Source organism: Dendrobates tinctorius, unplaced genomic scaffold, assembly GCF_039654945.1.
Source record: "Dendrobates tinctorius isolate UK_male_01 unplaced genomic scaffold, ASM3965494v1 ptg000028l, whole genome shotgun sequence".
NCBI classification, from domain to species: Eukaryota; Metazoa; Chordata; class Amphibia; order Anura; family Dendrobatidae; genus Dendrobates; species Dendrobates tinctorius.
The window spans coordinates 26,646,613-26,673,904 of NW_027361696.1; the positions used below are offsets into that span (position 1 = coordinate 26,646,613).

Consider the following 27,292-nt stretch of genomic DNA (forward strand, 5'->3'; position numbering starts at 1 on the left):
GCTCAGATATCAGTGGGCCTCACACAATCCACAAGTGTCCAGTGTCCAAAAGTGTGCGCAGAGATTCAAAATCTCCATTATCCTCTCGTCACTTTGGTCACAGGCAGCTGTGCCATCGAGCCTGTCACATAGCGCTCAGATATCAGTGGGCCTCACACAATCCACAAGTGTCCAGTGTCCAAAAGTGTGCGCAGAGATTCAAAATCTCCATTATCCTCTCATCACTTTGGTCACAGGCAGCTGTGCCATCGAGCGTGTCACATAGCGCTCAGATATCAGTGGGCCTCACACAATCCACAAGTGTCCAGTGTCCAAAAGTGTGCTCAGAGATTCAAAATCTCCATTATCCTCTCGTCACTTTGGTCACAGGCAGCTGTGCCATCGAGCCTGTCACATAGCGCTCAGATAACAGTGGGCCTCACACAATCCACAAGTGTCCAGTGTCCAAAAGTGTGCGCAGAGATTCAAAATCTCCATTATCCTCTCGTCACTTTGGTCACAGGCAGCTGTGCCATCGAGCGTGTCACATAGCACTCAGATATCAGTGGGCCTCACACAATCCACAAGTGTCCAGTGTCCAAAAGTGTGCGCAGAGATTCAAAATCTCCATTATCCTCTCGTCACTTTGGTCACAGGCAGCTGTGCCATCGAGCGTGTCACATAGCGCTCAGATATCAGTGGGCCTCACACAATCCACAAGTGTCCAGTGTCCAAAAGTGTGCGCAAAGATTCAAAATCTCCATTATCCTCTCGTCACTTTGGTCACAGGCAGCTGTGCCATCGAGCGTGTCACATAGCGCTCAGATATCAGTGGGCCTCATACAATCCACAAGTGTCCAGTGTCCAAAAGTGTGCGCAGAGATTCAAAATCTCCATTATCCTCTCGTCATTTTGGTCACAGGCAGCTGTGCCATCGAGCCTGTCACATAGCGCTCAGATATCAGTGGGCCTCACACAATCCACAAGTGTCCAGTGTCCAAAAGTGTGCGCAGAGATTCAAAATCTCCATTATCCTCTCGTCACTTTGGTCACAGGCAGCTGTGCCATCGAGCCTGTCACATAGCACTCAGATATCAGTGGGCCTCACACAATCCAAAAGTGTCCACTGTCCACAAGTGTGTGCAGAAATTCTAAATCTCCCCTGTCCTATAGACACCTTGTACCTTGTTTTACATTACCATACAGTTTGTTGGATTTTGTCTACATTTCTACCAAAAATGAGGAAGGCTGGTGGAAGAGGCCGTGGAATTGGGCGGGGGTTGGCAGCTGGTAATGATGGTGTTGGTGATGGATCTGATGGTAGTGGCAAGAGCAAAATAGGACCGAATGCAGGAGGTGCTGACCCTGCGTCATCGTCTGGCTACATAAGGCCTCGAACGCTTAGTTTTCTAGGAGTTGGCAAACCGCTTTTAAAGGCAGAGCATCAGGAAAAAGTTTTGTCTTACATTGCTGACTCAGCCTCCAGCTCTATCGCCTCCTCTTCTTCAGTTGTAAAAAGTAAAAGCACTGAGTCGTCATTGGAGGCTCATGTTCATGAACCACACCTTTCCTTGTGTCCTTCACCCCAACCAAGATTGAAGGATGACGCAGGCCATACTGCTGATTACTCCATGGAGCTGTTTTCACATACCATGCCTGGATTATCAAGTGAAATGGTGAATTACCCAGGCCAAGATGAATCTGACATGGAGTGCACTGATGCACAGCCGCTGATGGATGATTCTGCTGGTACATTCACTCAGAGCACTACATTGTCCTCGCAGTGTACAGAGCCAGATTTTGACCCTGATGAGACTCAGGTGCCCCTTCCCGCACACTATACCACCATACACGGTGACACAGAGAAAGGTGCACATGACATAGAAGAGGAGGTGATGGATGACCCAGTTGTTGACCCAGATTGGCATCCATTGGGGGAAGAGGGTGCTGCTTCCAATAGCTCAGATGAGGAGCATCCACAGCAGACATCGACATCGCAACAGCTGTTATCTGGCAGGCCCGGAGCACTCCAAAGACAGGTTCCAAACATCAAAAGAGTTGCTGGACAGCTTGTCCAGAGGGTCAAAAAATCACAGCGTGCTAGGCCGCAAAATGTCTGCCAAAGTAGGAATTGTGCAGTGTGGCACTTTTTTGAACAAAATCCTCATGATCAGGCCAAGGTTATCTGTAAGAAGTGCGCAAAGACCTTTAGCCGAGGGAAAAATCTGAAAAATTTGAATACCAGTTGCATGCTTAGACATTTAACCAGCATGCACTTGCAAGCGTGGACACAACACCAAACCTCAAGTACCACATGTGCAACTGATCACAACGAAGGTAGTCAGCAACGCTACATTGTTTCCCCCACTGTAAGCCCACCGGTTAGCACAGCAGCAAATGTTGAGGTGTCGTTGCAAGACCACAGCAGTCAGGGAATCCCACTGTTATATCAACGAAAGACTGATTCTAGGCCATCAGAAAGAACACCAACTCCATCACCATCATCAACCCTCTCTCAGTCCGCCCTGTCCACCGCTACTTCCACCATATGCAGCTCTCAAGTCCAGCTCACCCTCCCAGACACTATGAGTAGGTCAAGAAAGTACTCAGTCTCTCATCCGCGTACACTGGGTTTGAACGCCCACATTGCCAAACTAATCTCGTTTGAGATGATGCCCTTTCGGTTGGTGGAAAGCACAGCTTTCTGCGAACTCATGGCCTATGCAGTACCACGCTATGACCTACCCAGTCGCCACTTCTTCTCTCGCAAAGCCATCCCAGCCCTCCACCATCATGTGAAAGACCGCATTGTCCATGCACTCAAGCAGTCAGTGAGCGGAAAGGTGCACCTCACAACTGATGCATGGTCCAGTCGGCATGGCCAGGGCCGTTACGTGTCCATCACTGCGCACTGGGTTAATGTGGTGGATGCAGGGTCCACAGGGGACAGCGGTGGTGGGACAGTGCTGCCTAGCCCACGGTATAGGAAACAGTTGGCTGTAGGCGTTCCACCCTCCTCCTCCTCCTCCTCCTCCTCCTCCAGAAGCGAAAGCTCGTCCACAGAGCGCAGTCGTACGAGCACTCCATCTGCAGCTGCCACTGTTGCACACGATGTGTCCCCCTATCGAGCAGCTAGTGGAAAGCGTCAGCAGACTGTGTTGCAGATGATGTGTTTGGGCGACAGACACACCGCCGAGGTGCTGGCCGAGTACTTTCAGCGACAAACTGAGTCATGGCTGGGCAGTGTACATCTTGAGGCAGGCAAGGTAGTTAGTGATAACGGGCGCAATTTTGTGGCAGCCATAGCCCTTTCAAAACTCAGCCACATACCTTGCTTGGCTCACACCTTGAACCTGGTGGTGCAGTGCTTCCTCAAAAATTATCCGGAGTTAACAGCCCTGCTCCAGAATGTGCGAAGACTGTGCACGCACATCCGCCGGTCGCCTGTACACTCCGTTCATATGCAGAAGCTGCAGCGATTGCTCCACCTTCCCAACCACCGCCTCATTATCGACATTGCAACAAGGTGGAACTCCACCCTGCACATGGTGGAGCGGCTGTGCGAGCAGAGGCAGGCCATAATGCATTTGTGGGAGGATACACGGCCAGGCACTTTGAGAGCAGACATGGAGTTGACAGGTGTGCAGTGGTCGAAGCTGAAAGACCTTTGTAAAGTCCTTCAGTGTTTTGAGGAATGCACACGGCTGGTAAGCGCAGACGACGCCATCCTAAGCATGAGCATCCCACTTATGCGTCTGCTCATGCAAACTTTGACGCACCTTAAGGAGCAGGCGTCTGCAGCCAATGTTGATGAGGAGGAAGAGGAGGAGGGAATCCTTGATGACATTCAGCCATTGTCTGCTCAGGGACCTCTCCTGGACGAGGTGGAGGAAGAAGAGGAGGAGGAGGAGGATGATGGGGATGATTACTTAGGGGAGGAGGATGAATCTCGTGGGGCAAGTGAAAATGTTGGCGTGGCAAGGTCTGGTACAGGGTTTGTGCGTGACTGGAGGGATGTGGATTTGCCAGAAAGTGCTCCTCCACCCAGCACTCGCAGTGCATCATTGACACCGGGAACATTGGCCCACATGTCAGATTATGCCTTGCGGATTCTAAAAAGGGACCCCCGCATTGCCAAAATGATGAACGATGACGACTACTGGTTGGCCAGCATCCTGGATCCACGCTATAAAGGCAAATTACAAAACATCATGCCACAGGAGAACCTTGACCTAATATTGGCTAAAAAACAAGCAACTCTGGTAAATCGGTTGCTTGAGGCATTCCCAGCACACAGCAGCGGTGATGGTTCTCACACGAGCCGTACGGGCCGGGGGCAGCTTGGCAGAGGTGTTCGTGGTGCACTTTTGGAAAAGTCGGGTTTCACGAAACGAAATGCGACCCTAAAAAACCAAAAGTCGCTCAACTCTAGTCTTCAGTGCTGCTGGATCATTCCTGATAGAAAAAAGGACCCGTCTGTCGACCCAAAATGTTGATGATCTAACCTTCATTAAAATGAACCATGCATGGGTTTCAAAGGATTTTGTCCCACCTTCCCCTGCTGACACATAGGTTGCCAGAAAAATGGCTCGCTTTTGTCCTCCTCTTCCTCGGACTTCTCCAGTTCCTCCATTTGCAGGAGCTGAATGTCCAACATCAACATATGCCATTTTTTCAACCTCCCTAACTGGGCTGCCTCACCCCACAGGGCCGGGGTCACCACCTACCGCACGACACCGTGCGAGTGCCGTTGCCCTGGACAGGTGGGTAGGCCGACTCTTGGGCGTGGGCACTGGCACAGGGTCCCTCATAGTGCAATCAAGTGTCTCTGACGGTGGTGGTGCACACCCGCCATCAGACACACCGCTGTACTATGAGGGGCCCAGTGCCAGTACCGACGCCCACGAGTGGGCCCCCCTTGCTTGGGCAGGGCCCCAGCATTTGCAGTCTTTACCTCTCCCTGCTCCTCCGCTGTGTAATCTGGGCCGTCAAATCCATACTGTGCCTGACACCGTCTGAGCCTGCCTCCTGAGACATATATTTTGAATGTGTACGCTATCCATACATGTTATCTGGGGATACGGTACCCTTTCTAACCTTTGTGCAATGACGTGCAATCCATACTGGGCCTAACACCGTCTGAGCCTGCCTCCTGAGACATATATTTTGAATGTGTACGCTATCCATACATGTTATCCAGGGATACGGTACCCTTTCTAACCTTTGTGCAATCACGTGCAATCCATACTGGGCCTAACACCGTCTGAGCCTGCCTCATGCTGTATAGACATATATTTTGAATGTGTACGCTATCCATACATGTTATCCAGGGATACGGTACCCTTTCTAACCTTTGTGCAATCACGTGCAATCCATACTGGGCCTAACACTGTCTGAGCCTGCCTCATGCTGTATAGACATATATTTTGAATGTGTACGCTATCCATACATGTTATCCGGGGATACGGTACCCTTTCTAACCTTTGTGCAATCACGTGTGATCCATACTGGGCCTAACACCGTCTGAGCCTGCCTCCTGAGACATATATTTTGAATGTGTATGCTATCCATACATGTTATCCAGGGATACGGTACCCTTTCTAACCTTTGTGCAATCCATACTGGGCGTGAGAACGGCTGGCGAGCTTTTAAGCAAGCTACAGCACCTGTCCAGACAAGTACAGGGATTCCCTAGCGAGGAGACTTATTTGATTGTTTTCAATGTTGGGACAGCAATTTTTGGGGAGCACTATACTCTGGAGAATGATAGATGGGGCCCACCATACACTGGAACATTCCAAAGGTGGACATCAGACACTGGAGCAGCATTTACAGGGCACATTATACACTAGAGCATTAGAAATGGGGCCCATTATGTTTGGAGCATTATTTGGGCCCATAAGACAGTGGAGCTTCATCCATGGGGACCAACATATACTGTAGCATTATGTGGAGCTCATCATATACTGTTTCAAACATTATATGGGACCAATGATTCTGTATGGAGAAATAGATGGGCCTTGTCATGAGATGTAAAAAGTGAGGTATTTTTCATTGTACTATACCGCTATTTATCTGCCGTATCGGAGCATGATGAGTTGTGGTATGTGTTAAAGGGGCGCTCTTTCGCCCAGGGCACATGAAAACCTGCAGCCAGCCCTCCCCCCCCCCACAACTTTAGCCAAATAACCCCCATTTTTCAGTGCGTAACTTGTATTATGAAGTTAATTAAGGTTGACAGGCTTAAGTAAGAAGAATTGATGCTTTTGGCATTCAAATGGGCACTGTAGGTGTGTTTCCTGTCCTCCTCTCACTGCCGACTTTTATTCCCCATTGACTTACATTGGGTTTCGAGTTTCGGGACGACCCCGACTTTTCCCTATAATCGGACGATCTTGCTCGACCCGACTTTTGGAAAAGTCGGGTTTCACGAAACGAAACGCGACCCTAAAAAACCAAAAGTCGCTCAACTCTAGTCTTCAGTGCTGCTGGATCATTCCTGATAGAAAAAAGGACCCGTCTGTCGACCCAAAATGTTGATGATCTAACCTTCATTAAAATGAACCATGCATGGGTTTCAAAGGATTTTGTCCCACCTTCCCCTGCTGACACATAGGTTGCCAGAAAAATGGCTCGCTTTTGTCCTCCTCTTCCTCGGACTTCTCCAGTTCCTCCATTTGCAGGAGCTGAATGTCCAACATCAACATATGCCATTTTTTCAACCTCCCTAACTGGGCTGCCTCACCCCACAGGGCCGGGGTCGCCACCTGGCGCACGCACCCGTGCGAGTGCCGTTGCCCTGGACTGGTGGGTGGGCCCACTCTTGGGCGACGGCACTGGCACAGGGTCCCTCATAGTACAATCAAGTGTCTCTGACGTTAGACACACCGGCGGACTATGAGGGGCCCTGTGCCAGTACCGCCGCCCACGAGTGGGCCCCCCCTGCTTGCTCAGGGCCCCAGCAGTTGCAATACTTACCTCTCCCTGCTCCACCACTGTGTAGTCTCTGGGCTGTTAAATCCTTCACTGGGACTGCCACTACAAATTTGGTGAACTGATAGATGATGGTTAAGACGTAGCTCTGCGTTGTCCTGCTGGGCTCTATCTACAGATGATCAATGGCTTCCATTTGTTAGGAACGTCAACTCACAATGAGATGCAGTGGTGGTTTATCATCAGCTTTCACAGCTTTCCTACTCACAGACGTGTGACATTCCTGCCCACATTTTTAAATGTGTCCTCTCATGCCAATCCAATAGAATCGCCTACGGCATGTGGCTTCTGTCTTTTGCACTTCAAAGTTACCTGACAGATCATGATAGGCATTGAGGACCATGTCTACATCTCTCCCTGTGATCACAATTTGATGGAGATGAGTAAAAGTGATGGGATCCACGGTACTGCTATGCAGCAACCCTTTCTTCACAAAGAACTGTTTTCGCTGTCTCCACAGACAAAGTAATTGAGGGTCAGCATCGCCTCTGAGAATTCTCCCGGGAGTTTTTCCCATGATTAGTAATTCCAAAATTTCTGCAATCACTCGACTTTCCGTCTGTACTTGTATCCATCTCGTTTCCTCTTGCGGAGAGTCTGGACTGTCTCACTGAGATGGAAATATATATGAAGATTTAAAAATATCCCAACAGTGAATACTGGTGTACACTTCGAATACATAACCCTTTTTCTACTTTTTAGATTCTTGTCTAATCCATACTGAGGCTGTGAGTGTCTTTGTCGGACTCCGGAAATAGACACAAAGATTTTTAATGTTTAAACTATGCTATATATACCTGTTATCCGGTGATACTGTACCCTTTCTCAACTTTCTACAATCTTGTCGAATCCATACTGGGCCTGAGACCATCTGAGTATGCCTCCTGATTAGAGATGAGCGGTGTTCGAGTCGAACTGTTTGCCAAGTTCAAATTCGAGCTGTTTTGGGCGGTGTTCGAGCCGTTCGTCGAACTCGAACACTTTGCTTAAAATTCGGCTGTTCGAGGTTCCGTTCGAGAACGGTTCGTTCACCAAAAGCGTAACTTTATTTTCACATTAATAATGCTTTTCAATGTTAATAGAGAGTTTCATGGCATAGTAGAGGTGTCTGGTAGCCAGCGGTGTAGTACATCTGTCAAGGAGCTACACTGTGTGTGTTTCTAATAATTTTTTACCACATCTTGTCCAAGAAATCCTTTTGGGCCTTGTAGCACTGTCTGCTACTCAGCAGAGGAGCCCACCCGTGAACCAAGCTGTGCCGCCTGTTTATGTAAGAACCATTTTTTAACTCCATTAACCCAGTCAATACTTTGGGCCTAGTACCTGTGTCTACTGCTCAGCAGAGGAGCCCACCCTGGAACCTTGCTATGCCGCCTGTTTATGTAAGCACTGTCTGCTACTCAGCAGAGGAGCCCAGTTGTTAAGCAAGCTACAGCACCAGTGGTTTGGACACTTAATTTTTGCACATTCATTCTGGAATGCCGGTTAGGCCTAATTCCGGAATTCCGGTTGACCTGCACTTACTGGGAAATCCTCATTCGAGGGGAAGAATTGGAATCCCATATCCCCATCACTAACGGGGTTCAGCGGGTTATCCGCACCTGTAAGCGACACACGCTGGTCCTTTCAGTGTAGCGCGCGTGCAGCCCCGGACATGTAAAGGCATGACAGACCTGTTATTGCTCGATCTCGCGTGCCAGAGCCTCGCGTGTCCCTCTAGTAAGCTGGACGCGGACCACTGGGGCATGCAGGAGTCTCGTTCGTTAACGGAATTAAGCTGACAAATCGCTAGCACAACTAAAAACGGCCATGCACCACCACCCACAGAATCGAGAAAGCTTGCAATCTGTCCATCTTTTCCGTGGCTGGGATAGTTGAGGTTGCCCGTGTGGAGACCAATTAAGCTGCAGGCTCCACTCCTTGTGGTGGTGCCCTTCTGGACATTCCTTTAAGGTTCAGCTTTGCAACCATACTGCCCCCGTAAACCAAACATTTTGCCTTCATGGACACTGTTCAGAGGGTCGCTGGAATAATGCCGCCCGATCGGCAGTTGGCATAATTTATGGTGGGAAGTCCGATGGTATATGATCGTCTTTGATTTTAGAATTTTAGAATTTTTTTTGTATTTTAGATTTTTATTCCAGCCTTTCTTGACTTTATATCTGTGTCTTCTCCTCCTCCTTTTACTCCTCCACTTCTTTTCTATATGTAGTTGCCCTTTTCCATATGTTATTTGTGTCTTCTGAGCATTTTGTCTGATTTGGGACACCTTTTAAGGTGTTTTGTATGTGTTTTGTATGTGTTTGTATGTGTTTGTGTTTGCCTGCCATTGTTTTCAATGGGGTTCGATGTTGTTCGTCGAACGTTCGACGAACATTCGGCGAACTTGCCTCCTGTTCGACGAACCGAACCGAACTCGAACACTAGCGGGGGTGGCTCAACACTACTCCTGATATATAGACGTACATTTTTAATATTTAAACTATGCTATATATGCCTGGTATCTGGTGATACTGTACCCTTTCTGCCAGAAAGTCCTCCTCCACCCACCTTTCTAAGTGTATCATTGACACCTGGAACATTGGCCCACATGTGTGATTATTTCTTGCGGATCTTCTTTTTATATTGTGGTGTGATCCATCCTGAGCGTGTGAGAGTCTGTGTGTTACTCCTGCAATTTTTATGTAGATTTAAAAATTACCCCAGCATTAGTCCATGTAGCTCTTTCTCACATACCATGCCTGGGTTATCAAGTCAAATCGTGAATTCCCAAGTCCAAGATGAATCTGACATGGAGTGTGGGTGGCCAGCCAAGGCAGTGGGGTTAATCGATACCGGGCCAGTGTCTCAGAGAGATGTGTCACGGTGGTGGTGACCCGGTCCGTGGCCCTGGGCGTCCATGCAAAGGGGTGAATAACGTTTATAGGTGAATGATACGTGACACCACCTGTGGTTTCTGATCAGATTGACCAGCTCTGCAGTGTCGCTTCTCTGGTACAGATGTTGTGGTGCAGCTAAGATGTAGAAGCCCTGCACAGGTAGGGCCATAGTCGCAGGGCAGATGAAAGAGTTGGTAGATGGTGTGCAGTGCACGATGTAGCAGAGCCGTGCGCCAGGCGCAGGAGAAAGATGACAGACACAGTCGTGCAGTTCCTTTATCTGTACTTGGTAAGTGCCGTCCATGACCCAGAGTACAGATGGAGAAGGAGTTGGTCAGCCTGGAAGCAAATTAGGAATTCTCTCTCTGCAGATAGGTAGTGTGGCCTCCGTTCTAGCGCTTATCTGAGGTACTCGCAGTACTGAGTTCACCAAAGTTCCCCCTGTTGACTCTCTTTTGGAACTTTCTCGTATGGCAGGCAGCCGTAGCCTTTTCCTTTTGGCTCACACACGTCACTGCTGGGGCCTCCGAGCCTTAGTTGGGAACAGAGCATTTAAAGCTGCTACTTCCTCCGGTTTCTGCTGCAGGACCGTCACTGTCCCTACAAACTCGGAGACTGGAATCCAGACCATGCGCTCCAGCTAGGAGTGAGCCTTAACTCTGCTCATCCTCCAGCTCCCCTTCTCACGTCCACACACTTCCCCTTCCCTTCACAGACTGCCCTAACTTCCCTCCTCCCGACCACAGAGAGCAGCTCCTCAGCAGTCAGGTTCAGAGCTCTCCCTGCTGACCTGGAGTGGGAACTGTGTTGTGTGTTGGTTTAACTGCTAGAGAGATCCTTCGTTGCTCCCAAGCATGACGTCACACTCCCTAGGAGGAAGGTAATGCCACTGTGGCGACCGTACTCCTGGGGGCGCCACAAGTGCACTGATGCCCAGCCACTGCTAGATGATTCTGCTGGTACATTGACCCAGACCACTACATTCCCCTCGCACTCTACACAGCCAGAATCTGACCCTGATGAAGCTCAGGTTCCCCTTCCCGCATACTATACCACCTTGCACGGTTACAAAGAGGAAGGTGCAGATCAGTGGCGTAGCAACTGTTTGTGGCGCCCGGGGCGGTCGAAAAATTTGCTGCCCCTTTGGTCTTTGATAATCCGGAAGCATCCGAAGAAACCACACTACTCTCAAAGATCTAATTGTTAGTCTGCTACTAACTCTGCTGTTATTATTTCTAGACTTTCATCTTCTTGCAGTTCTCTATATATATGTATGTATTAGCTTGATGATGCTGGATGAAGACCTAATGGCTTTTTTAATAATAATTTTTAATAATGTGACAGACCTTACATATTGGATTATATAGAGCCCTGTTTTTTATTACATACCATCCTGTCTTGTTAAGCTGTATAATGCAATGATGGCTGATGAAGCATGGGAAAGCTTCCTTTCTAATGGAGGAGCTGATGGACTGGTAGTTTGGTCACCGGCTCTTCGATCAACAGTCATTTTATATCTAAAAAGAGAGGGGACTATGTAATAAAAGAGGGCACTGTAAATAACAAAATTAACAAGAATACACTATGTAAGAGACAGCACTATGCATAACAGCAGAGGAAGCTATATAATAAGGGACGGCATCATATATAACTAGAGAGGATGGTACGTAATAAGGGATGGTGTTATACATAATAAAAGAGGAAACTATGTAACTATGGATGGTGTTATACAGAATTAGTGAGTACACTATATACTAAGGGACTGTGTTAGACATAGTGAGTACACTATATACTAAGGGACTGTGTTAGACATAGTGAGTACACTATATACTTAGGGACTGTGTTAGACATAATAAACGATAATGTCTTCCTCCACCTCCCCCTGTTCCTAAGGCCATTATAAGTCCCCCTTCCTCCCATCCCAATCCCCCACACCCCTCATTGTCCTCCTCCCCTCACATCCCATTATTGTCCTCTCCCCCACCCCATCATTGCCCTCTTCACCACCTCCATCTTTGCTTTCTCCCCCACCACTCCCATCATTGCCCATTCCACCACCTCCATCATTTCCTCCTCCTCCACCACCCCCATTTATTGCTCTTTCCACCACCACCATCATTGCATTCTCCCCCACCACTCCATCATCATTTATTTTCCCCCCACCACCCAATCATTGCCCTCTCCATCACCCCCATCATTGCCTTCTCCCCATCACCTCCACCCTTGTGTTCTCCCCATCATTGCCTTCTCCTTCACCCCATCACTGCCTTTTCCCCATCACTCCCATCATTGCCTGCTCCATCACCCCATCATTGTCTTCTCCCCAATCACTCCCATCATTGCCTGCTCCATCACCCCATCATTGTCTTCTCCCCATCACTCCCATCATTGCCTTCTCCATCACCCCATCACTGCCTTCTCCCCATTACTCCCATCATTGCCTGCTCCATCACCCCATCACTCCCATCATTGCCTGCTCCATCACTCCCATCATTGCCTTCTCCTTCACCCCATCACTGCCTTCTCCCCATCACTCCCATCATTGCCTGCTCCATCACCCCATCATTGTCTTCTCCCCATCACTCCCATCATTGCCTGCTCCATCACCCCATCATTGTCTGCTCCATCACCCCCATCATTGCCTGCTCCATCACTCCATCACTCCCATCATTGCCTTCTCCTTCACCCCATCACTGCCTTCTCCCCATCACTCCCATCATTGCTTGCTCCATCACCCCATCATTGTCTTCTCCCCATCATTGCCTTCTCCATCACCCCATCACTGCCTTCTCCCCATCACTCCCATCATTGCCTCCTCCATCACCCCATCACTTCCATCATTGTCTGCTCCATCACCCCCATCATTGCCTGCTCCATCACTCCATCACTCCCATCATTGCCTTCTCTGCATCACCCCCATCATGGCCTTCTCCCATTAGCCCCTCATGGCCTTCTCCTATCACCCCAGGCATTATGGCCTTCTCTCCCCATCACGGTCTTCTCATGTCCCCATCTCCTCCAGGGCCAGGCTAACCTACACACACAGACACACACACAGACACACACAAAGACATACACACAGACATAAACACAGACATAAACACACATACAGACAGACATACACACACACAGACATACATACATACACACACACACACACACAGACATACACACATACATATACATACACACACACACACACACATACATACACACACACACACACAGACATACACACATACATATACATACACACACAGACATACAGACACCACCTCTCTCCTCTCACCTGTCCGCAGCATCGCCCGCGCTTCCTCGCTCACACAGCAGCGGCCGCTGAATGATGATGTCTTTCAGCGGCGCTTCTCTGTGTCAAACAGGAAGCGCAGCTTCCGGGCAGGAAGCAGGACGGACCCTTGCAGCACTGCTCCTGCTATTCCCGCTTGCAGGCAGCTGTGATTGATCCCTGCCCGCTGCTGCACTGCACTGTGCCTCACTGTCTCCGCGCTTCTCCCACAGAGAGGAATTGCTGCTGCTGCCACACCGCCCCCACACATGCGCCGCCTGGGGCGGACCGCCCCCCCACGCTACGCCACTGGAGCAGATGAAAGTGCAGGTTCCTTGAGCAGGTGGGGGGGCATACTCATGGGCAACGGCACTGGCACAGGGCCCCTCATAGTACGCAAAAGTGTCTCTGCCGGTGGGAGGGGAGGGGGAGGGGGATGGCCCATCCGCTGTCAGACACACCGCCGTACTACCTCCCACCCGCTGTCAGACACACCGCCGTACTAAGAGGGGCCCTGTGCCAGTGCCGTCGCCAACAAGTGGGCCCCCCCTGCTTGCTCAGGATCACAGCACTTGCAAAATTGAAATACTTGCCTCTCCCTGCTCCACCGCCATGACGTCTTCCGCGTTTCCTGACAGTGACATTCTGGTCAGAGAGCGCGATGACATCACGTCTGTACGCCCTCTGCCTAAATAGTCCAAGTGCAGAGAAATGGAAGATGGGGACGAGGAGGAGTCCAGAGTACAGGGATTCCCTAGCAAGGAGACTTATTTAATTGTTTTAAAGGTTGGGAGCAATTTTGGGGGAGCACTATACTCTGAAGAATGATATATGGGGCCCACCATACACTGGAGCATTCCAAAGGTGGACATCAGACACTGGAGCAGCATTTACAGGGCCCATTATACACTGGAGCATTAGAAAAGGGGCCCATTATATATGGAGCATTATTTGGGCCCATAAGATAGTGGAGCTTCATCCATGGGGATCAACATATACTGTAGGTAGCATTATGTGGAGCTCATCATATACTGTATCGAACATTATATGGGACCAATGATTCTGTATGGAGAAATATATGGGCCTCATTACTCTGTATGGCGCACTATGCGATGGCCATAATACTGTATGGAGTAATATACTGTCCGTTTTTGGAGCTATTGGAAAATTTAAAATGGATATCAGTCATGTGATGTAAGAAGTGAAGTATTTTTCATTGTACTATACCGCTATTTCTCTACCGTATCAGAGGATCATGAATTGTGGCATGTGTTAAAGGAGCCCAGTGACACTCTTTGGCCCTGGGCCCACGAAAACCTGGAGCCAGCCCTCCCCCCCCACAACTTTAGCCAAATAGCCCCCCAGTTTTCAAAGTCTAACTATTATTATAAAGTAAATTAAGGTTGACAAGCTTAAGTAATAAGAATTGATGTTTTTGGCATTAAAATGGGCACTGTAGGTGTGTTTCCTGTCCTCCACTCACTGCCGACTTTTCTTCCCCATTGACTTGCATTGGGTTTCGTGTTTCAGTCGGCCTTCGACTAGAGTTGAGCAAAACGGGTCGAAAAATTTCAAAAGTCGCCGACTTTTGGCAAAGTCGGGTTTCATGAAATGAAACCCGACCCTAGGATGAGGTCGGCCACGAGGTTGGCGACTTACGCGCCAAAGTCGCGTTTCAAAAGTTTGTTTTGCGCTCTTTTTCAGCCAATCAGGATCCACGGACACTGTGGGCAACGTGATGACATAGGCAGGGGTCACCACCATCTTTCAGAAGGGCATGCAAGTGATTGGCTTGCTTTGGTGGGCGTCACATGGGGTATAAAAGGGCGTGCACGCCGACCGCCATCTTACTTCTGCCGATCTCAGTATAGGGAGAGGTTGCTGCTGATTCTGTAGGGAGAGCGTTAGGCAGGGAAGAAGACAAAAAAACTGCTTCTGCTGCTAGCGATTTGGCCTGCACAACACACCAGTCACCGTGTGTGCAGTGCAAGGGGAGGCTATATAGTGGTGTATCAGTGGTGTTGGTTGTTGGGCTGCCTTCTAAGGCTTCCTGACATTCCTGCATTGCTGTTTACCCACTGCTCCGCAAACTGCTTTTTTAAAAACAATCCCAATTTTTTTTTTTTGTCCTGCTGAGAAGAAAAAAAACTACTTCTGCTGCTAGCAATTTGGCCTGCACAACACACCAGTCACTGTGTGTGCAGTGCAAGGGGAGGCTATATTGTGGTGTATCAGTGGTGTTGGTTGTTGGGCTGCCTTTTAAGGCTTCCTGACAGGCTGGCATTGCTGTTTACCCACTGCTCTGCAAACTGCTTTTTTAAAAGCAATCCAATCTCCCTTATCCTCTAGTCACTTTTGTCACAGCTGTGCCATCGAGCCTGTGACATAGCGCTCAGATATCAGTGGGCCTCACACAATCCAAAAGTGTCCAGTGTCCAAAACTGTGTGCAGAGATTCAAAATCTCCCTTATCCTCTAGTCACTTTGGTCACAGCTGTGCCATCGAGCCTGTCACATAGCGCTCAGATATTCATTGGGCCTCACACAATCCAAAAGTGTCCAGTGTCCAAAAGTGTGTGCAGAGATTCAAAATCTCCCTTATCCTCTAGTCACTTTGGTCACAGCTGTGCCATCGAGCCTGTCACATAGCGCTCAGATATTCATTGGGCCTCACACAATCCAAAAGTGTCCAGTGTCCAAAAGTGTGTGCAGAGATTCAAAATCTCCCTTATCCTCTAGTCACTTTGGTCACAGCTGTGCCATCGAGCCTGTCACATAGCGCTCAGATATTCATTGGGCCTCACACAATCCAAAAGTGTCCAGTGTCCAAAAGTGTGTGCAGAGATTCAAAATCTCCCTTATCCTCTAGTCACTTTGGTCACAGCTGTGCCATCGAGCCTGTCACATAGCGCTCAGATATTCATTGGGCCTCACACAATCCAAATGTGTCCAGTGTCCAAAAGTGTGTGCAGAGATTCAAAATCTCCCTTATCCTCTAGTCACTTGGTCACAGCTGTGCCATCGAGCCTGTCACATAGCGCTCAGATATTCATTGGGCCTCACACAATCCAAAAGTGTCCAGTGTCCAAAAGTGTGTGCAGAGATTCAAAATCTCCCTTATCCTCTAGTCACTTTGGTCACAGCTGTGCCATCGAGCCTGTCACATAGCGCTCAGATATTCATTGGGCCTCACACAATCCAAAAGTGTCCAGTGTCCAAAAGTGTGTGCAGAGATTCAAAATCTCCCTTATCCTCTAGTCACTTTGGTCACAGCTGTGCCATCGAGCCTGTCACATAGCGCTCAGATATTCATTGGGCCTCACACAATCCAAAAGTGTCCAGTGTCCAAAAGTATGTGCAGAGATTCAAAATCTCCCTTATCCTCTAGTCACTTTGGTCACAGCTGTGCCATCGAGCCTGTCACATAGCGCTCAGATATTCATTGGGCCTCACACAATCCAAAAGTGTCCAGTGTCCAAAAGTGTGTGCAGAGATTCAAAATCTCCCTTATCCTCTAGTCACTTTGGTCACAGCTGTGCCATCGAGCCTGTCACATAGCGCTCAGATATTCATTGGGCCTCACACAATCCAAAAGTGTCCAGTGTCCAAAAGTGTGTGCAGAGATTCAAAATCTCCCTTATCCTCTAGTCACTTTGGTCACAGCTGTGCCATCGAGCCTGTCACATAGCGCTCAGATATTCATTGGGCCTCACACAATCCAAAAGTGTCCAGTGTCCAAAAGTGTGTGCAGAGATTCAAAATCTCCCTTATCCTCTAGTCACTTTGGTCACAGCTGTGCCATTGAGCCTGTCACATAGCGCTCAGATATTCATTGGGCCTCACACAATCCAAAAGTGTCCAGTGTCCAAAAGTGTGTGCAGAGATTCAAAATCTCCCTTATCCTCTAGTCACTTTGGTCACAGCTGTGCCATCGAGCCTGTCACATAGCGCTCAGATATTCATTGGGCCTCACACAATCCAAAAGTGTCCAGTGTCCAAAAGTGTGTGCAGAGATTCAAAATCTCCCTTATCCTCTAGTCACTTTGGTCACAGCTGTGCCATCGAGCCTGTCACATAGCGCTCAGATATTCATTGGGCCTCACACAATCCAAAAGTGTCCAGTGTCCAAAAGTGTGTGCAGAGATTCAAAATCTCCCTTATCCTCTAGTCACTTTGGTCACAGCTGTGCCATTGAGCCTGTCACATAGCGCTCAGATATTCATTGGGCCTCACACAATCCAAAAGTGTCCAGTGTCCAAAAGTGTGTGCAGAGATTCAAAATCTCCCTTATCCTCTAGTCACTTTGGTCACAGCTGTGCCATCGAGCCTGTCACATAGCGCTCAGATATTCATTGGGCCTCACACAATCCAAAAGTGTCCAGTGTCCAAAAGTGTGTGCAGAGATTCAAAATCTCCCTTATCCTCTAGTCACTTTGGTCACAGCTGTGCCATCGAGCCTGTCACATAGCGCTCAGATATTCATTGGGCCTCACACAATCCAAAAGTGTCCAGTGTCCAAAAGTGTGTGCAGAGATTCAAAATCTCCCTTATCCTCTAGTCACTTTGGTCACAGCTGTGCCATCGAGCCTGTCACATAGCGCTCAGATATTCATTGGGCCTCACACAATCCAAAAGTGTCCAGTGTCCAAAAGTGTGTGCAGAAATTCAAAATCTCCCTTATCCTCTAGTCACTTTGGTCACAGCTGTGCCATCGAGCCTGTCACATAGCGCTCAGAAATTCATTGGGCCTCACACAATCCAAAAGTGTCCAGTGTCCACAAGTGTCTGCAGAAATTCAAAATCTCCCTTATCCTCTAGTCACTTTGGTCACAGCTCTGCCATCGAGCCTGTCACATAGCGCTCAGATATCAGTGGGCCTCACACAATCCAAAAGTGTCCAGTGTCCACAAGTGTCTGCAGAAATTCAAAATCTCCCCTGTCCTATAGACACCTTGTACCTTGTTTTACATTACTATATAGTTTGTTGGATTTTGTCTACATTTCTACCAAAAATGAGGAAGGCTGGTGGAAGAGGCCGTGGAATTGGGCGGGGGTTGGCAGCTGGTAATGATGGTGTTGGTGGTGGATCTGATGGTAGTGGCAAGAGAAAAATAGGACCGAATGCAAGAGGTGTTGAGCCTGCGTCATCGTCTGGCTACATAAGGCCTCGAACGCTTAGTTTTCTAGGAGTTGGCAAACCGCTTTTAAAGCCAGAGCATCAGGAAAAAGTTTTGTCTTACATTGCTGACTCAGCCTCCAGCTCTATCGCCTCCTCTTCTTCAGTTGTAAAAAGTAAAAGCACTGAGTCGTCATTGGAGGCTCATGTTCATGAACCACACCTTTCCTTGTGTCCTTCACCCCAACCAAGATTGAAGGATGACGCAGGCCATACTACTGATTACTCCATGGAGCTGTTTTCACATACCATGCCTGGATTATCAAGTGAAATGGTGAATTACCCAGGCCAAGATGAATCTGACATGGAGTGCACTGATGCACAGCCGCTGATGGATGATTCTGCTGGTACATTCACTCAGAGCACTACATTGTCCTCGCAGTGTACAGAGCCAGATTCTGACCCTGATGAGACTCAGGTGCCCCTTCCCGCACACTATACCACCATACACGGTGACACAGAGGAAGGTGCACATGACATAGAAGAGGAGGTGATGGATGACCCAGTTGTTGACCCAGATTGGCATCCATTGGGGGAAGAGGGTGCTGCTTCCAATAGCTCAGATGAGGAGCATCCACAGCAGACATCGACATCGCAACAGCTGTTATCTGGCAGGCCCGAAGCACTCCAAAGACAGGTTCCAAACATCAAAAGAGTTGCTGGACAGCTTGTCCAGAGGGTCAAAAGATCACAGCGTGCTAGGCCGCAAAATGTCTGCCAAAGTAGGAAGAGTGCAGTGTGGCACTTTTTTTACCAAAATCCTCATGATCAGGCCAAGGTTATCTGTAAGAAGTGCGCAAAGACCTTTAGCCGAGGGAAAAATCTGAAAAATTTGAATACCAGTTGCATGCTTAGACATTTAACCAGCATGCACTTGCAAGCGTGGACACAACACCAAACCTCAAGTGCCACATGTGCAACTGATCACAACGACGGTAGTCAGCAACGCTACATTGTTTCCCCCACTGTAAGCCCACCGGTTAGCACAGCAGCAAATGTTGAGGTGTCGTTGCAAGGCCACAGCAGTCAGGGAATCCCACTGTTATATCAACGAAAGACTGATTCTAGGCCATCAGAAAGAACACCAACTCCATCACCATCATCAACCCTCTCTCAGTCCACCCTGTCCACCGCTACTTCCACCATATGCAGCTCTGAAGTCCAGCTCACCCTCCCAGACACTATGAGTAGGTCAAGAAAGTACTCAGTCTCTCATCCGCGTACACTGGGTTTGAACGCCCACATTGCCAAACTAATCTCGTTTGAGATGATGCCCTTTCGGTTGGTGGAAAGCACAGCTTTCCGCGAACTCATGGCCTATGCAGTACCACGCTATGACCTACCCAGTCGCCACTTCTTCTCTCGCAAAGCCATCCCAGCCCTCCACCATCATGTGAAAGACCGCATTGTCCATGCACTCTAGCAGTCAGTGAGCGAAAAGGTGCACCTCACAACTGATGCATGGTCCAGTCGGCATGGCCAGGGCCGTTACGTGTCCATCACTGCGCACTGGGTTAATGTGGTGGATGCAGGGTCCACAGGGGACAGCGGTGGTGGGACAGTGCTGCCTAGCCCACGGTATAGGAAACAGTTGGCTGTAGGCGTTCGACCCTCCTCCTCCTCCTCCAGAAGCGAAAGCTCGTCCACAGAGCGCAGTCGTACGAGCACTCCATCTGCAGCTGCCACTGTTGCACACAATGTGTCCCCCTATCGAGCAGCTAGTGGAAAGCGTCAGCAGGCTGTGTTGCAGATGATGTGTTTGGGCGACAGACACACCGCCGAGGTGCTGGCCGAGTACTTGAATCGACAAACTGAGTCATGGCTGGGCAGTGTACATCTTGAGGCAGGCAAGGTAGTTAGTGATAACGGCCGTAATTTTGTGGCAGCCATAGCCCTTTCAAAACTCAGCCACATACCTTGCTTGGCTCACACCTTGAACCTGGTGGTGCAGTGCTTCCTCAAAAATTATCCGGAGTTAACAGCCCTGCTCCAGAAGGTGCGAAGACTGTGCGCACACATCCGCCGGTCGCCTGTACACTCCGTTCGTATGCAGAAGCTGCAGCGATTGCTCCACCTTCCCAACCACCGCCTCATTATCGACATTGCAACAAGGTGGAACTCCACCCTGCACATGGTGGATCGGCTGTGCGAGCAGAGGCAGGCCATAATGCATTTGTGGGAGGATACACGGCCAGGCACTTTGAGAGCAGACATGGAGTTGACAGGTGTGCAGTGGTCGAAGCTGAAAGACCTCTGTAAAGTCCTTCAGTGTTTTGAGGAATGCACACGGCTGGTAAGCGCAGACGACGCCATCCTAAGCATGAGCATCCCACTTATGCGTCTGCTCATGCAAACTTTGACGCACCTTAAGGAGCAGGCGTCTGCAGCCAATGTTGATGAGGAGGAAGAGGAGGAGGGAATCCTTGATGACATTCAGCCATTGTCTGCTCAGGGACCTCTCCTGGACGAGGTGGAGGAAGAAGAGGAGGAGGAGGATGATGATGGGGATGATTACTTAGGGGAGGAGGATGCATCTCGTGGGGCAAGTGAAAATGTTGGCGTGGCAAGGTCTGATACAGGGTTTGTGCATGACTGGAGGGATGTGGATTTGCCAGAAAGTGCTCCTCCACCCAGCACTCGCAGTGCATCATTGACACCGGGAACATTGGCCCACATGTCAGATTTTGCCTTGCGTATCCTAAAAAGGGACCCCCGCATTGCCAAAATGATGAACGATGACGACTACTGGTTGGCCAGCATCCTGGATCCACGCTATAAAGGCAAATTACAAAACATCATGCCACAGGAGAACCTTGACCTAATATTGGCTAATAAACAAGCAACTCTGGTAAATCGGTTGCTTGAGGCATTCCCAGCACACAGCAGCGGTGATGGTTCTCACACGAGCCGTACGGGCCGGGGGCAGCTTGGCAGAGGTGTTCGTGGTGCACACAGCAGAAGTGGCGTTGGAGACAGGGGTTTCATGACAATGTTGTGGACTGATTTTTCAAATACCGCTCACACAACTGGTAATAATGCATCGATGGAAAGTGACAGGAGACAGCAGTTGTCAACTATGGTTACAAACTACTTTTCCTCCCATATCGATGTTCTCCCACACAGGTCATTCCCCTTTGACTATTGGGCCGCTAAACTGGACACCTGGCCTGAATTGGCCCAATATGCCTTACAGTAGCTCGCTTGCCCAGCTGCAAGTGTGCTATCGGAAAGAGTCTTCAGTGCAGCTGGATCAATCCTGACAGAAAAAAGGACCCGTCTGTCAACCCAAAATGTGGATGATCTAACCTTCATTAAAATGAACCACGCATGGGTTTCCAAGGATTTTGTCCCACCTTCCCCTGATGACACATAGGGTGATAGAAAAATGGCTTGCTTTGGTCCACCTCTTCCTGGGACTTCACCTATTTCGCCTTTTGCATCAGCTGAATGTCCAACATCAACATATGCCACTTTCTAAAACTCCCTAACTGTGCTGCCTCCCCCCCCATGGCCGGGGTCACCACCTAGCGCATGACACCGTGTGAGTGCCGTTGCCCTGGACAGGTGGGTAGGCCGACTCTTGGGCGCGGGCACTGGCACAGGGTCCCTCATAGTGCAATCAAGTGTCTCTGACGGTGGTGGTGCACACCCGCCGTCAGACACACCGCTGTACTATGAGGGGCCCAGTGCCAGTACCGACACCCACAAGTGGGCCCCCCTTGCTTGGGCAGGACCCCAGCATTTGCAATCTTTACCTCTCCCTGCTCCTCCACTGTGTAATCTGGGCCGTCATATCCATACTGTGCCTGACACCATCTGAGCCTGCCTCCTGAGACATATATTTTGAATGTGTACGCTATCCATACATGTTATCTGGGGATACGGTACCCTTTCTAACCTTTGTGCAATCACGTGCAATCCATACTGGGCCTAACACCGTCTGAGCCTGCCTCCTGAGACATATATTTTGAATGTGTACGCTATCCATACATGTTATCTGGGGATACGGTACCCTTTCTAACCTTTGTGCAATCACGTGCAATCCATACTGGGCCTAACACCGTCTGAGCCTGCCTCCTGAGACATATATTTTGAATGTGTACGCTATCCATACATGTTATCCGGGGATACGGTACCCTTTCTAACCTTTGTGCAATCACGTGCAATCCATACTGGGCCTAACACCATCTGAGCCTGCCTCCTGAGACATATATTTTGAATGTGTACGCTATCCATACATGTTATCTGGGGATACGGTACCCTTTCTAACCTTTGTGCAATCACGTGCAATCCATACTGGGCCTAACACCGTCTGAGCCTGCCTCCTGAGACATATATTTTGAATGTGTACGCTATCCATACATGTTATCTGGGGATACGGTACCCTTTCTAACCTTTGTGCAATCACGTGCAATCCATACTGGGCCTAACACCGTCTGAGCCTGCCTCCTGAGACATATATTTTGAATGTGTACGCTATCCATACATGTTATCTGGGGAAACGGTACCCTTTCTAACCTTTGTGCAATCACGTGCAATCCATACTGGGCCTGATACCGTCTGAGCCTGCCTCCTGAGACATATATTTTGAATGTGTACGCTATCCATACATGTTATCTGGGGATACGGTACCCTTTCTCACCTTTGTGCAATCACGTGTAATCCATACTGGGCGTGAGAACGGCTGGCGAGCTGTTAAGCAAGCTACAGCACCTGTGGTTTGCACACGTAAGTTTTTCATTTTTTCAGGAATGACGGTTAGGCCTAATTCCGGAACTGCGGTTGACCTGCACTTACTGGGAAATCATTGTTCGCGGGTAATAATTGTAATCAGTGATCCCCATCACTAACGTTGTTCAGCGGGTTATCTACACCTGTAAGCGACAAACGCTGGCCTTTTCAGTGTAGCGCACATGCAGCCACGGACATGTAAGGGCATGACACACCAGTTATTGGCCAATCTCATGTGCCAGAGCCTCACGTGTCCCTCTAGTAAGCCGGACTCGGACCGCGGGGCATGACGGAGTCTCGTTCGTTAACGGAATTAAGCTTGCAATGTGTGCATCTGTTCTGTAGCTGGCATGGTTGAGGTTTCCCAGGTGGAGTCGAATTTAACCGTAGGCTCCACTCCTGGTGGTGCCCTTCTGGACATTCCTTTAAGGTTCAGCTTTGCAACCATACTGCCCACGTAAAACAAACACTTTGCCTTCATGAACGCTGTTTGGAGGGTCATGACTCGTGGGAATAACGCCGCCCAATCAGTTAACCTGCTAGAGAGATCCTTCGTTGCTCCCAAGCATGACATCACACTCCCTAGGAAGAAGGTAATGCCACTGTGGCGACCGTACTCCTGGGGGCGACACAAGTGCACTGATGCCCAGCCACTGCTCGATGAATCTGCTGGTACATTGACCCAGACCACTACATTCACTTCGCACGCTACCCGGCCTGAATCTGACCCTGATGAAACTCAGGTTACCCTTCCCATATACAGTTCCATCTTACACGGTGACAAAGAGGAAGCTGCAGATGAAAGTGCAGGTTCGGCCCACCCGCCATCAGACACACCACCGTACTATCAGGGGCCCTGTGCCAGTGCCGTCGCCAACGAGTGGGCCCCCCCTGCTTGCCCAGGATCACAGCACTTGCAAAGTTGAAATACTGTGCAGTGAGATGGAAGATGGGGACGACGAGGAGTCCAGACTAGTACAGGGATTCCCTAGTGAGGAGACTTATTTGATTGTTTTCAATGTTGGGACAGCAATTTTTGGGGAGCACTATACTCTGGAGAATGATAGATGGGGCCCACCATACACTGGAACATTCCAAAGGTGGACATCAGACACTGGAGCAGCATTTACAGGGCACATTATACACTAGAGCATTAGAAATGGGGCCCATTATGTTTGGAGCATTATTTGGGCCCATAAGACAGTGGAGCTTCATCCATGGACCAACATATACTGTAGCATTATGTGGAGCTCATCATATACTGTTTCAAACATTATATGGGACCAATGATTCTGTATGGAGAAATAGATGGGCCTCGTCATGAGATGTAAAAAGTGAGGTATTTTTCATTGTACTATACCGCTATTTCTCTGCCGTATCGGAGCATGATGAGTTGTGGTATGTGTTAAAGGGGCGCTCTTTCGCCCAGGGCACATGAAAACCTGCAGCCAGCCCTCCCCCCCACAACTTTAGCCAAATAACCCCCATTTTTCAGTGCGTAACTTGTATTATGAAGTTAATTAAGGTTGACAAGCTTAAGTAAGAAGAATTGATGCTTTTGGCATTCAAATGGGCACTGTAGGTGTGTTTCCTGTCCTCCTGTCACTGCCGACTTTTGTTCCCCATTGACTTACATTGGGTTTCGTGTTTCGGGACGACCCCGACTTTTCCCTATAATCGGACGATCTTGCTCGACCCGACTTTTGGAAAAGTCGGGTTTCACGAAACGAAACGCGACCCTAAAAAACCAAAAGTCGCTCAACTCTACCCACCACATCAAAACCCTATCATGGGCAGCCCATTCTCCAGACCTGAACCCCATTGAAAACCTCTGGAATGTAATCAAGAGGATGATGGATAGTCACAAGCCATCAAACAAAGAAGAAGTGCTTACATTTCTGCACCAGAAGCAGTGTGAAAAACTGCTGGCAAGCATGCCAAGACGCATGAAAGCTGGTTTTAAAAATAATGGTTATTCCACAAAATATTGATTTCTGAACTCTTCTTGAGTTAAAACATTAGTATTGTTGTTTCTAAATGATTATGAACTTGTTTTCTTTGCATTATTTGAGGTCAGAATGCACTTGTTTTTTTTTTAATTTTGACTATTTCTCCTTTTCAGAAAAGAAATACAAAATTTATTGCTTGGAGAATCGGAAACATGTCAGAAGTTTATAGACTAAAAGAGCAATTTACATTTTATTCAGCAAATAAATATATAACCACTGAGCCTCTATATTACCAGTGAATCAATACATAACCACTTAGCCCCTATATAACCAGCAAATCAATATATATCTACTGAGCTCCTATATTACCAGTGAATCATTATATAACTACTAAGTCATTACATTACCAAAGGATTATTGTTTAACTAACAAGACACTTTATTTTGATTGTCGAACAACTTTGTAACTTCAAGCAATTTAACATTTACTAAATCATCACAAAATCACTGGACCACTATGTCTAAATCACTGAGCCACTACTTTACTATTGAGCAACTCTAAATCAAATAATCATTGAGCCACTCTATTAGTGAACCCTAACTAAAAAAAATCACTGAGCCACTTTACCTTATTCACTAAGTAAGTCACTATATCGATCTCACTAAGCCAATTGGTAAATACTGAGCCACCATGCAAATGACCTTTGAGCCTCTATATCTTAGTTATTGAGCTACTGTGTAATCACTGAGCACCTATGTAACCATTGAATCATTCTATAATTACCTTGTCACTTTATTTTACTTACTGAGCCACTGTATCTACACATATGGTTGTTAGAAAGTCCTGCCCTCTCTTTGTTTACTCCTATCTTAAAATTATATATTTCCATTTTATAAAGATTTATTTTCATTTGTTCCGCTTTCTCCATCTGACATTATTCTAATTTTGCAGCCCGCATCAGAGACTGTGGACCCGATAAAGAATATAAAAGAGTGTGTGGGTGTCTGCCTTCAAACTGCACCCACCCTAATGGAACTGGTAACACGAAGAATTGTAAGAGCGGCTGCTTCTGTAAGGATGGATATGTGGAGGTGGGGGAGTCTTGTGTAGAGAAGGAAAAATGTGAGGGCTGCACCGGGAACAAAACGTACACAACATGCGGCAGCCCATGCCCCAGTACCTGTAACTATAAGGCTAAGTGTCTCTTTGAATGTACTGAAGGCTGCTACTGTAAGGACGATTACATATTCCTGGATGATAAGTCAGCGTGCGTCCTTCACAAGGACTGTCCCATAGCAGACTAACCCCCCAGAGCCCATCGAGGCGCCATATCATATCTCCTTTCGTTTGTTCTCTGTGGTCGGATATTGTGTATCTATAAAATGATAATAAAAGATTCATATTGATGTTTTATGCCTTTTTCTATGATCAGTTGTCACACTGCTGCTATGCAGATAGATGCATGCTCCACTAGATGGCAATAGAGTGGAGGGAGGACTGCACACAGCAAGAGGAGACCTGCAATGCAGCAGCGAAGCTACCACCAGGTGGCAACAGAATAGTCAAACAAGCCGGGTCAATATTAGTCTGTAGCGCAGTACCAAAGGAATAAACAAACACAGAGTCAGAAGCAAGCCAAATGGGATAGCACTGGTCAGGAGCAGATATGTCAAATACAAGAGACAAACAGCAGGTCAGGCTCCAAGCTGAGTCAAAACTGGGGAGTCCTAAACATGAAAGGGAAACACTGAGTTGGGATGGGGAGTGGGGAACAAACAGACACGGGCAAAGTCAGCAACAACAGGAGGACAAATCAGGGTATACATAAAGTTAGCTACTCACGCCGTAGGCAGGAACTATAACTGACACCGCCTGCAGGATGCAGCAGAGAGAAATAGCCAGCCTTGCACCAGAACGAGGCAGAGAAAAGTTAATCCTCAACATGATCAGACCGGGAAAGAGAAAGGATACGTGACATCAGTGTTTTCTAAGACCACCAGTCACACGGGAGAACTAAGGGTGAACAGCCGTTTTCAAGAATCATTGTGCGGAGGCGTTCTTGTATTAAATTATTTTTAGCAATAGATATAATTTTGCAAGCCAGAATGAAACAATTTTCTTCACATAATACTGTATACTTTAAGAACACACAAATGATATATAATATCATTTCATGTCATTAACTCTATTTTTGCCCCTACAGGACTGGTATCCTTCCTTTTTCACCAGTTAGACTCTATCTGTAATTTTCAGTTGTCTCTGAGCTAGAAGGAGGAGACTAACAGCTATCATGCCTTCCA

The 27,292-nt window shown here is 48.3% G+C and overlaps 1 protein-coding gene across 1 annotated transcript in view; it reads left to right on the top strand.

Annotated features, from left to right (window-relative positions):
* The window catches only part of LOC141085245 (SCO-spondin-like), a 48,808-nt gene extending 22,410 nt beyond the window's left edge, over nt 1-26,398 (top strand). The window contains exon 4 of the mRNA XM_073570517.1: nt 25,944-26,398. Within this exon, the coding sequence (XP_073426618.1) occupies nt 25,944-26,296 (353 nt within the window). The 3' untranslated portion in view covers nt 26,297-26,398. The remainder of the gene's footprint in view (nt 1-25,943) is intronic.
* The last annotated feature ends 894 nt before the right edge of the window (nt 26,399-27,292 follow it).